Raw genomic sequence first — 12890 nt, 5'->3', positions numbered from 1 at the left:
AAGTACATTAAATGAACTAGATAAATATATTTTAATTTTCACCTATAATGAATAGGACAACTGAAGCTTTTGGCTTTCTACTTTGGCATGACTTTGTTTAAAAAAAGTAACTTGAAACTGGCATGCTATAAAGATTTGTTTTGATATATGGTGAGAAATTGTCACTCTCTTCTGCCAACATAAATAAATGAATAAGTCATGTTCTCTAACATATTTCACAGTCATATTTCAAAATGCACTTGAAGGAAACTAACTGAAACAAAACATACCTTTGTGCCATTCTTCAGATTATTTTACTGGACATATTTTGTAGAAGGAATATAGTTTGTAGAGTCACTCAGTCATGTATTTACTAATTTTAGCAAAATAATTTATTTGATTAAATTTGTTCACTTAAAAAGTAGCTGACAAAAACAGCTGGCATTTTCTGAAAATTTTTATTAAAATATATCAGAAAAACCTGTACTTGAAAAGTGCCCAAGTATAGTGTCATTATAATAGTAATTATTTACAAAACACTTTTAGAAAGACGACAATGCACAGATTAAATGCAAAAAAAAAAAGTTAGCGCATTTTAAACTCTTGTCATCTCCATTAATTCTATGTTTGGCAACTAGAAGATAATTCCATATGCTTAATTTTCTACCTATTCCAGGAGGCTTGTGTTGAAATTTTTTTTCGCCATTAAAAACTGTGATTCTCTATGGGACCTTTTTAGCTTTGCACGCCGATTTTGGAACCAGATCTAAAATTAAGGAAAGACAAAACAGGTTTCAGAGACATTGTTTTTATTATCTTTAGCATTTCAATCATTATGAACAAGTTAAAGTGTGGGGAAAAATTACCTGGATTCTGTCTTCCTCAAGATTCAGTTTTCGAGCTAAGTCCTCTCTGATGTCAATGCCAGGATAGCAGTTTATTCTGAAGACATTTTCTAACACTTCAATCTAAGAATAAGGAAATCATTCTTCTGACATGTTAATATTTGGCTTATTGTCATTAAAAGAATTTTCATTAACACAATTATTGCATTTAAATCTGCAGCAATTAATCTATACATAGTTTTTTTTTTTTTAAGGGCAGGGCAGAAATAGTTAAAAATCACCATTACAGTCTATTGTGTCAATAAGGCTTCTAAACTGAGAATGTGAATGGAGTTTTGCTCAACAGGATATCAGCTAAAGCCTTTGAATTGTCATTATCGGTTGAAAAAACTTCCCACCTGATTTTGAGTGAAAGAAGTTCTTGGTCTTCGGCCTCTATACCAACTCAACTCTCTTTTCAAAGACTGTGTTTCTGAAGCTGAAAAGTAATTTTCGTTTTTCAAAGCTCTCTCTTCTGTCACTGGGTAATCCACAGTATACATGAATGAGATTCCATTAGGAAGGCTCGGGACATGTAGACACAGGTTAACATCTTTCCCTAAAAACAAATAAATAAAAATAACACAGAAGAATCTATCCCATCTTAGTTGTCCAACTCTATATTACATAAAGTCCAATAAGTAATAATTTCATGAACTTGTCTTAAAATTTTGAAGCCAAATTCTTTTGGGTCTCTTAAGAGAACTTCTCACTAGGGGAGAAAAAACAAACAAACAAAAAAAGATTCTGCCTTAATTAGAGAACATTTTGGTATCTGAATATCATTATTTTTTTTCATGGAAATTATATTTAGAATATTTGATCTGTCAAACACAGAGAGAAATGTCTTCTGAAGTAAATGCAGGTTCTTGGCATTTTCTGTAAGTGAACCTCATACTCACTTGGAGCTGAGAGTGATATTCTTTTAATTTCCCCATAGGACTCAATTGGGAGCATTAAAAATCTTAGGTGTTTTAGATATGTAATTGAATAAAATTAGTTTCTTTCTAATTATATGCAGCATAAAGTAAAAGCCAAATTAAGCAACACAGATGAACTAACAGAGTTAAAAAAAAAAGTTAAGTTATGGCATACCTGAAGAGCTGCAGGTGTCAGTCCAGGGTCTGTGGGGTTTCACTGATGGGACACAGTCTTTCTTCTGGTCCAATCCTAAGATCCTCTCAATGGAAAAAGAACAGGGCGAGGGTTTGTTTTCTGCAAGCCGTGCACCTTCTTGAAGGCTAGGAGACATCCTTTCGAGGGTTGCACAGAGCAACAGCTCTGGCCTCTCAGTATCTTTAGCTAACTCTGCTACACGTGTGCAGGACTAGGACCTTACTGCAATTTACCTTAAGGCTCTGTTGACAAGGGGGACTGGATTTAGAACGTCACTAATTAAAATCCTGTCTTAGAAAGTTTTAGCATGTCAATGAACACTCGCTCAGCTAGCAGCTAGAGGAGTTAATTGTTTATTTGTTTGCAAGTAATTAGCAACTAATGGCTACGCCAGGGGGGCCACCTACAGGGACAAAAAGTGTTATCTCTTCTTAGCAGAACACAGACTTAACTTTCTCGAAAGAATTGATGCGCAAACTAGCACTTCTCTTTTATTTGAAATCATCAATGTATAAAATCATGTGTTTTTATTCTGAAGTTTATACTTTCATGAACTTCAGTTACCTAAAATGCACCAGCAAGATAGGCAAGCAATCAAGTAATAAATAATATAATTTAAGTGAATTTTCTTCCAAGGAAATTGGAAAAAATAATAATCTCTTAATGCTATTACGGTAATTCTGATGAAAATGCGTTTTTCATATGCATATGTAATAGTGAATGTTCTCAATGAGAACACAATAGTATTTGCAGTGCAGCATACTGGAAACGGTTGGCAATGTTATTAACACTGAGTATAATTGTTTTCCAAGTGCCTGGATTAATCCGTAAGGAACAGTTGCACCACGTATTTTAAATAATTAATGAGATAATTCCTTTCTTTCATCTTTTCATTCAAATGAGGACATACAAGTTTATACAGAGACTCATATGTAACAACCTCCAAGCAACTTAAAATCATAATTATTCAAACTGAAGAGAATTTCTTTCTCATCAAAATTGTTTTAAAGAACAGTTTGCCATATTTAAAAATATTTATTTATTTATTATTGGCTAGAAATAGAAATCGAGGGGGAAGTGGGCGGTGGGGGGTGGGGAGAGAGAGAGACCTGTAGCTCTGCCTCACAGCTCTTATCCCCTACAGGTGAGGGCCAGGGGCTTGAATCTTGGTCCTTGAGCATTGTAACCTGTGGTAGGCACAACCAGGTGTGCCATCACCCAGCCTCTGCTGTATTTTTTTAATGATGTTTATTCGGACCTGATGGTAGCAGACCCAGTAGAGTATTCGTCTTACTGTGTGCAAGGATCAGGTTCAAGCCCCTGACCCCATTAGTAGAAGGAAAGCTCCATGAGTGGTGAAGCAGTGCTAGAGGTCGGTCTCTCTCTCTCTCTCTCTCTCTCTTTCTCACTCTCTCTCACTTCCTCTCTGTCTCCCCCTTGCCTCTCAATTTCTCTGTCTCTATCTAATATATATGCTAGAGCTCTGGCTTTGGTGGGGCTAGTGACTGAATTTGGAACATCAAAGTCTTACATATAAAGTCTTTTGCATAACCATTATGTCAGCCCCAAAGCTCTGCAAACAAGTGACACTGTCTCATAAAAAATAATTGCTCACTGTTTAGGTCATTAAACATTTTGAGGTTACTTAATACATAGCATCTTGGAGGATGAACATGTCTTGCTGATGGACAGGATTAGGAGGTGAGAGAAAGGAAGGCATTAAAGGATATTTCAGCTTGAGCATATATAGTGCCATTTATTGAGGTGTGGAAGGCTGAGCTAAAGAAGGAAAGATTTGAGAAATAAAGAGTTCCAAACAGAGATAACAAGTAGGCTATTGTATTTATGAAGGTGAATTTAGACTAGATCTAGAGCTCTAAGTTTATGTATCACCCACACAAATCATAGGTATTAAAACCACTAGAAGCCAGAGATTTGCATGAAATGACCTAGTAAATGGACCTAGCTACAAGAAGGACCTTAGCACCAAATCTAGAGTATTTCAACATTTGAAAATTAGAGAATAGATGCTAGAGAAAGAGCAACTAGGTGGTCTGGGAGGTGGCACAGTGGATAAAGCATTGGACTCTCAAGCATGAGGTTCTGAGTTCAATCCTCGGCAATACATATACCAGAGTGATATCTGGTTCTCTCTCCTCCTATCTTTCTCATAAATAAATAAATAAAATATTAGAGAGGGAGAGAGAGGGAGAGAGAGAGAGAGAGAGAGAGAGAGAGAGAGAGAAAGGAAGAGCAACTAGTAAGGCAGAACAAGTCATGGAAGAAACAACCTCCATGACTAAATAAATTTCCAGATAGATCCAAGAGAGAAAAAGGAATCAAGGAGAAAGAGGTAATTACAACAGCCTCTCTAGTCATCTTTCTGCTTCCATCCTTGATCTTCTGTGGTTCTGCCAACAAAGCTGGCAGCCAGAGAGATCATTAAAAAAAAAAAAAAGTAAGTTAGTCAGGAAAATAGTTTAATGGTTATGCAACATGTCAGAAGTTTGGAGATTCCAGGTTCAATCTTTGGTCAGAGCTGAGAGGGGCTCTGGTGGGAAAGAGGGGGGGAGCCAGTTAGTTTATGTCATAACTCCACTCAAAAACTGACTTTCCATCTCAGAAAATGTCAGACTTTATTGTGGCCTACTATGGCCTATAAGGATCTGTCACTTCCCTTTCCTTTCTGATCTCTTATTACTCTCTCTTGTATTGACTCTATTCCAGTCTCACTGGATTTCTCCTCTTCCTGAGAGCACCAGGTATAATCCTGCCTCAGGCCTTTGCACTGGCTGTTTTTGCTTTAGTTTTGTCTTGTTGGAGATAGAAACTAAGGGGGAAGAGGGAAAATAGAGAGGAAGAGATATCTATAGCACTGTTTTGCCACTTGTGAAGCTTTCACCCAGGTGGGGACTAGGTGCTTGAACCCAAGTCCTTGTACATTGGAATATGTGTGCTCTACTAAGTGCTCTACTAGCTGTTTTTATCACCTGGACTGGTCTATGCTCACATTTCCTCTTTCAAGTATTTCCTCAGATATTTTCTATTCAATGACACTTACCCCTTTTAAAATTGCAACCTCCTGGGCTGGTGAAACAGTTCATTCCAATAGTGTGATGCTTTGTTATGCATCACCCAGGTTCAAGCCTGGTTCCCACTTCATTGAAGGATGCTTCAATGACATGATTGATCGATTGAGCTGTTGGTATGCTTCTAATTCTGCTTCTAAAACCCCTTCTGTTTCATTGGTTTAACCCCCCCTGCTTAACACTGTATTCTATTTACATAAACCACTGTTAACTAAGCACTACCCTGCCTCTAGGTCATTGGTTTAATCCCACTGGTTAATACTCTCTTTTTGCTCCGCCCCCTCTCCTTGTCACACCCTGATTTTCACCAATCTCTTTTTGCTCCACCCTCTCTACGTCACATCCTGTTTCCACCCTACTTGGTGAGTATATATATAAGGACAAGATTGTGGTTAGGGATAGCTTAGCTTAGATTGCACTGCGTTCCACATGAATAAAGAGCTATTACGTACAGCTCAGCCATGAGTCTCTGGTTGTCTGTCTCCCGCCCGGGAAGCTAGCCTGGCATTGAGCTATCTATCTATCTATCTATCTATCTTAAAAAGTGTGACATCTCTCTGTCTCCCATTCTCTCCTTCTCATACCCTCTCAAAAATGGGGGGAAAAGGCCACTGGGAATGGTGAATAGCGCTGGTGATTAAAAAAAAATGACTGGATAAGGTGGAGACAGAAGTGTATTTATGAGGGCTGTTAACAGGGAACATTAACAAGCAAAATTTCTAAGTTACAGGAGCTGAGAAAAAAAAAAGTTGAAGTATGTGTAAGAGTGAATGAAACCTTTCTGGTCTAGTGATGTGCTGAACCATATTCCTTGAAAGAATTGCTACTGAAAAACAACTAGATCCTAGGCAAAACATCTCTTAATTTGGGGAAAAGGCAAGTCAAAATGACAAGATATCATGTCATACTAATGAGAATAGTCATTATTGAAAAGATCAAGAGTTGGAGGGAGTTGGTCGGTAGCTTAGCGATTAAGCGCAGGTGGCACAAGGACCTGTGTAAGGATCCCGACTCGAGACCCTGGCTCCCCACCTGTAGGGAAGTCGCTTCACAACCCCTAAGCAGGTCTGCAGGTGTCTATCTTTCTCTCCCCTTTTCTGTCTCCCCCTCCTCTCTCCATTTCTCTCTGTCCTATCAAAAAAAAAAATGAGTTGGAGAGGAGGTGGAAAGAATGTGCAGTCAATATGAAAAGCAACAAGAGGTTAAGCACAGGTGGCACAAAGCGCAAGGACTGGCATAAGAATCCTGGTTCGAGCCCCCAGCTCCCCACCTGCAGGGGAGTCATTTCACAGGCAGTGAAGCAGGTCTGCAGGTGTCTTTCTCTCCTCTCTCTGTCTTCCCACCCTCTCTCCATTTCTCTCTGTCCTATCCAACAACAATGACATCAATAACAACAATAGTAACTACAACAATAATTAAAAACAAGAGCAACAAAAGGGAAAATAAATAATAATAATAATATATATTTTAAAAAGAAAAGAAACAAGAATGATGACAGCCAGGAGAGAGTGGAGTGATATATTCAAGGTTTTAAAAGACAACAATGATAATAACCCTGGAGGCAAAAAAAAAAAAAAAAGACATCTGCCAGCCATGCATACTTTACCCTGCAAGACTATCATTTAAAATGAAGGACTGTTTTGTTTAAAACAGTACTAGACATACAAAAAAATAAAGTTTGCCATTATCAGACTGTCTTACAGGAGTTACTGAAAGGAGTGTCACAGAAAAAGAAAGAAGGAACATTTAACTTTTCTTTATCTGGGAGATTAATGGTTCAGAGTCAGTAGTTTGTACATGTGAAACATTTCTCAGCTTTCCACTTAACCATGTAAACAAACAAACCCCTCCTCTCCCCAGGTCCCCCCTCTGCCAACGTGGGAACATGTAACACTTAACAAGATGATACACAGTAAAACAGACCCAGGAACACACACTATAGAAATATGAGACAACTTTAATGTGAGAAAGAAGATGAAGAAATTAATAGAGTATATTCAAGGAAAGAACAGTGAGACAATAATTTTAAAAACACTTTCTTAGGCAGGGGTAGATAGCATAATAGTTATGCAAAGAGACTCTTATGCCTGAGGCTCCCAAGTCCCAAATTCAATCCCCCGCACCACCATAAACCACAGATGAGCAGTGCTCTGGTTAAAAAAAAACCAAAAACCAAAACAAAACAAAAAAACACTTTCCTGAATCAGGCGGTAGCACAGCGGGTAGCACCGCGGGTTATGCACAGGTGGTGCAAAATGCAAGGACTGGCATAAGGATCCTGGTTTGAGCTCCTGGCTCCCCACCTACAGAGGTGTGGCTTCACAAAGCAGGTCTGTAGGTGTCTATCTTTCTCTCCCTGCCTCTGTCTTCTCCTCCTTTCTCCATTTCTCTCTGTCCTATCTAACAATGACATCAATAACAATGACAAAAAAAAAAAAACAAGGGCAAGAAAAGGGAAAATAAATTAAAAAATACTTTCTTAGATGTATCTCTATATATTCATACACAAATTATACATAGCACTTTATGTATAGCACATTACATGCATATAGTCCTCTATGTATTTTTAAATAATGTCATTTTCTTTTTCTGCCACCAGGGTTATTGCTGGGAATTGGTGCCTGCACCACAAATTCACTGCTCCTGGAGGCTATTTTTTCCCTTTTTGTTGCCCTTGTTGCTTATCATTGTTGTTGTTATTGATGTCATCATTGTTGGATAGGACAGAGAGAAATGGAGAGAGGTGTTGGGCATTATGCCAGCTCCCCCCTGCTCCATTGCTTAACACTGTGATCTATTTGCATAATCATTGTTTTGCCTGAGAACCACTTTGCCTGCTGGGCTTTGGTTTAATCCCCACTGGTTAGATGGAATTTGTGCTCTTTTCCTTCTCTCCACCCACTCTCCTACCCAGTTCCTTTTTCTGGCCTGCCATTTCTGCCTTGGAAGATATAAAGGCAGATCAATAAAGGCATTCCATTGTATTCCTGCTCAGCCACGAGAGTTCCTGGTTTCTCTCCCTCATCACTGAGTAAGCAGCAGCCTAGGTTGGCTCTGGTCGAATTCTCTCCCAGAGAGCACGTGCCAGGGAAGAAACACCCTCAGGCTGGCCCAGCAGAGAGGAGGGGAAAATAGAGAGGGGGAGAGAAAGATAGACACCTGCAGACCTGCTTCACTGTCCATGAGGTGACCCCCCTGCAGGTGTCTCCAACTGGGATCCTTACACCAGGCCTTGTGCTTCGTGCCATGTGTGCTTAACCCACTTGCACTACCGCCCGACCCCCAATGATGTCATTTTTTTTCTTTTTTTTTTTAAGAATTTATTTATTTATTCATGAGAAAGATAGGAGGAAAGAGAAAGAACCAGACATCACTCTGATACATGTGCTGCGGGGGATTGAACTCGGGACCTCATGCTTGAGAGCCCAGTGCTTTATCCACTGTGCCACCTCCCTGGCCACCCAATGATGTCATTTTCTATCTAGTACTTTCTTTTTTAAATTTTTATTATCTTTATTTATTTATCGGATAGGGAAATACAGAGGGAAGGGCTTGATAGAATGGGAGAAAGACAAGGAGACACCTGCAGCATTGCTTTACCACTCCTGAAACTTTCCTCCTACAAGTGGGAACCAGGGACTTGAACCTGGGTCCTTGCGCACTGTAACATGTATGCTCAGCCTAGTTCACCACCACCTGGCCCCCTTACTTTTTTTTGTTGTTTTTTGTATTATTTATTTACTTATTTATTTATTTTTGCCTCCAGGGTTATCGCTGGGGCTCGGTGCCTGCACTATGAATCTGGAGGTTATTTTTTCCCTTGTGTTGCCCTTGTTGTTTATCTTTACCTGCTGTGCTGCCGCCCGAACCAACCATACTTTTTCATAAAATATTTTATTTATTTTTTTAATGTTTCTTATTTATTTATTCCCTTTTGTTGCCCTTGTTGTTTCTTTTTTTTTTATTGTTGTTGTTGATGTTGTCGTTGTTGGCTAGAACAGAGAGAAATGGAGAGAGAAGGGGAAGACAGAGAGGGAGGGAGAAAGATAGACACCTACAGACCTGCTTCACCGATTGTGAAGAACTCCCCTACAGGTGGGGAGCTGGGGCTTGAACCGCGATCCTTATGCCAGTCCTTGTGCTTTGTGTCACTTGCGTTTAACCCACTGCAATACCACCCAATTCCCAAAAATATTTTATTTATTTATTTATTATTGGATAGACAGAAATTGAGAGGGGGGAGATAGAGAGGGAGAGAGGGAGAGAGGCAGAGAGACATCTGCAGCTCTGCTTCACCACTTGTGAAGCTTTTCCCCTGCAGGTGGGGACTTGGGGCTTGAACTTGGGTCCTTGCGCACTGCAATGGGTTGGCTCAACCCAGTGCACCACCATCTGGCCCCACTCATACTTTTAAAAATATATTTTTATTTATTTGTTACTAGATAGAGACAGAGAGAAATTGAGAGGGGATTGGTAGATAGAGAGGGAGAGAGACAGAGATACACCTGCTGTCTTACTTCACTACTCATGAAGTTTTTCCCCTGCAAGGGCTCAAACTTGGGTCCTACTGCATTGTAATGTGAGCAGTTAACTAGGTGTGCCACACTGCCTGGCCCCTCTATATAGTACTTTCTAATCTTTCATATATATATATATATATATATATATATATATATATATAGTTTTGTTTTGTTTTTCTCATCCTTGTCATATATAATACCTTGAGGTTCCTTAATTTTGTGTTTGTGTTCAAGGACTCTTCTTGCTATAGTTTATATCTGTCACCAAATGATCTGCATTTCTCTGAAAGATAACTACTGGGTGGTTTCATTCATATGTACAATATAAAGAACTGAAACATATGAGCTTGCAAAAAAAAAGTAATCTGTTAAGATTTGTGAAAACTATGGTGGTTATTCTTGAGAGGGGGTGGGAGAGCTGGGGTAGGGAGAGGGGAGGGCACAGAATTGTGATGGGTGAGTTATGGTACTATACTATTATTTTTTGATCTTGTAAGCTATTATTAAATTATATGGAACTGCAAGAGAATATTCTTTTTTAAAAAACTTTTTTTATTATCTTTATTTATTGGATAGAGACAGCCACAACTGAGAGAAAAAGGGAAATAGTGAGGGAGAGTGACAGAGAGACACCTGCAGCCCTGCTTCTCCACTTGCAAAGTTTTCCCCCTACAGGTGGGGACCGGGGGCTCGAACCTGGGTCTTTGTGCATTGTGACATGTGTGCTCTACAAGGTGCGCCACCACCCGGCCCGCAAGAGAGCATTCTATGTGACCACAACAGCTGGCAAGTAGAAAGGACTCCTAGAAAGGTGATACAGAAGTGGGCCCCAAAGTCTGTGTACAAGTTCCACCTTTATCTCTGTATGACCCCTCAGCTTGGCACACATAGGAAAAACACTAACATCTCAGTGGAGACTAAAATACTTGAAACATCAGCTGATGATAACCATAAAGGAGACACAGTTAGAATTTGAGCCTAGTCTGATCAGATAAAACAAAACAAAAAAATGAAAAAATAATATCCTTTAAAAGAACAAGATAAAGTCCAGAGACTCTATAGACATCATCATATATCAAATACAGTACAAAACTACTAGACAAAAAAACAAAACAAAACAAAAAACAACCTAAGAAATGTGTTCCATAGTCAAGATAGATAGATCCAGGGACAGTACAGATGTTGGAATTAACAGGCAAGGATTAAAAAACAGCTACTCATGGTCTGGGAGGTGGCGCAGTGGATGAAGCACTAGACTCTCAAGTATGAGGTCCCGAGTTCAATCCCCCAGCAGCACACGTACCAGAGTGATGTCTGGTTCTTTCTCTCTCTCCTCCTCTTTCTCATAAATAAATAAATAAATTTTCTTTAAAAAACTGACTCTTGTCCTGCCTTCAGGAATTGGAACAAAAGATTAATTTAAAAAAAAAAAAGCTATTATAAATACACTCAGGGGGAGTCGGGCGGTAGTTAAGTATCCCATTTTGAACCCCAGGCTCCCCACCTGCAGGGGAGTTGCTTCACAAGTGGTGAAGCAGGTCTGTAGGTTTCTTTCTCTCCCCCTCTGTCTTCCCCTCCTCTCTCCATTTCTCTCTGTCCTATCCAAGAACGACGACATCAGTAACAACAAAAACTACAACAACAATGAAAAACAACAAGGGAAACAAAAGGGAAAATAAAAAATAAGTAAACTCATAAATAAACTCATAAATAAATAAATACACTCACAGACATAACATAAATATGCTCCAGGGTGAAACAAGCTCACAACAAATGAACAAATATTATCAGAGAAATGGTAACCATAAAAGAGAACCAAATGGGAGTTGGGCGGTAGCGCAGCGGGTTAAGCGCACGTGGCACAAAGTGCAAGCACCAGTGTAATGATCCCGGTTAGAGTTCCAGGCTCCCCAACTGCAGGGGAGTCCCTTCACAGGCGGTGAAGCAGGTCTGCAGGTGTCTATCTTTCTCTCCCCCTCTGTCTTCCATTCTTCTCTCCATTTCTCTCTGTCCTATCCAACAACGACATCAATAACAACAATAATAACTACAAAAATATAACAACAAGGGCAACAAAAGGGAATAAATAAATAAATATTAAAGAAATTAAAAGAAAGAGAGAACCAAATGTAACTTCCAGGACTGAAAAATTAAAGAAAAAAAGGGGGTGGGGGAGAAGCACAGAAACTCCAAGTTCTTTCCCTGTTTTTTTTTTTTATTTAAAAAAAATTTTTATTATTGGGAGTCGGGCTGTAGCACAGTAGGTTAAGCGCAGGTGGCGTAAAGCACAAGGACCGGCATAAGGATCCCGGTTGGAACCCCGGCTCCCCACCTGCAGGGGAGTCACTTCACAGGCGGTGAAGCAGGTCTGCAGGTGTCTTATCTTTCCTCCTCTCTGTCTTCCCCTCCTCTCTCCATTTCTCTCTGTCCTATCCAACAATGACAACAACAATAATAACTACAACAATAAAACAACAAGGGCAACAAAAGGGAATAAATAAATTAAATAAATATTTTAAAAAATTATTATTTATTTCCTTTTGTTGCCCTTGCTGTTTTATTGTTGTAGTCACCATTGATGTCATTGTTGTTGGATAGGTCAGAGAGAAATAGAGAGAGGAGGGGAAGACAGAGAGGGGGAGAGAAAGATAGACACCTGCAGACCTGCTTCACCGCTTGTGATGCGACTCCCCTGAAGGTAGGGAGCTGGGGGCTTGAACCGGGATCCTTACACGGGTCCTTGCGCTTTGTGCCACCTGCACTTAACCTGCTGTGCTACAGCCCAATTCCCCCCAGTTTTTTCTTACACATCTTACACATCTGGCTGTTCCTACATCTCATCATTTTATATTAAGCAATTCACTGGATGGGCTTAACAGAAAAAGTAGTAAACTTGGAGCTGTATCAGTAAGTGCCATCCAATTTATAAAATTTGTAAGATTCTGATGAATCCCTCAGGATGAGTGACAATATTTGAGGGTATTTGGTACAGTTAAGAAGGCCCATTGTTATAAAATTTCTGTTAATTAATTTATTTATTGGATAGAGACAGCCAGATATCGAGAGGGAAGGGTATGATAAAGAGAGAGACAGAGACACCTGCAACCCTGCTTCACCATTCGTGAAGCTTTCCTCCTGCAGGTGGGGACCAAAGGCTTGAACCCGAGTCCTCGTGCACTGTAATATGTGCCCTCAACCAAGTGTGCCACCACCTGGCCCCAGAGGAAAAATTTCTAAGCAGGATTTATCCAGCCTATAAATTGCCAGCACTGTAACTAGACCAATACTTGTGGTTCTTATTA

General features: G+C 39.6%; 1 protein-coding gene across 1 annotated transcript; it reads right to left on the bottom strand.

Moving 5' to 3' along the window:
* Positions 1-590: 590 nt before the first annotated feature.
* HESX1 (HESX homeobox 1) lies at positions 591-2147 on the bottom strand. The gene is made up of 4 exons (XM_007521182.1): positions 1959-2147; positions 1223-1422; positions 846-947; positions 591-745 (listed from the first exon to the last, which is right to left on the bottom strand). The coding sequence occupies exons 1-4, from the start codon at positions 2113-2115 to the stop codon at positions 647-649; spliced, it is 558 nt and encodes a 185-aa protein (XP_007521244.1). The 5' UTR covers positions 2116-2147; the 3' UTR covers positions 591-646.
* Positions 2148-12890: the final 10743 nt, after the last annotated feature.

This window comes from Erinaceus europaeus, chromosome 12 (assembly GCF_950295315.1).
Source record: "Erinaceus europaeus chromosome 12, mEriEur2.1, whole genome shotgun sequence".
In the NCBI taxonomy this organism is placed as follows: domain Eukaryota; kingdom Metazoa; phylum Chordata; class Mammalia; order Eulipotyphla; family Erinaceidae; genus Erinaceus; species Erinaceus europaeus.
The sequence above is the reverse complement of the archived record's forward strand: the minus strand, read 5'-3'. Positions and strand labels throughout refer to the sequence as shown.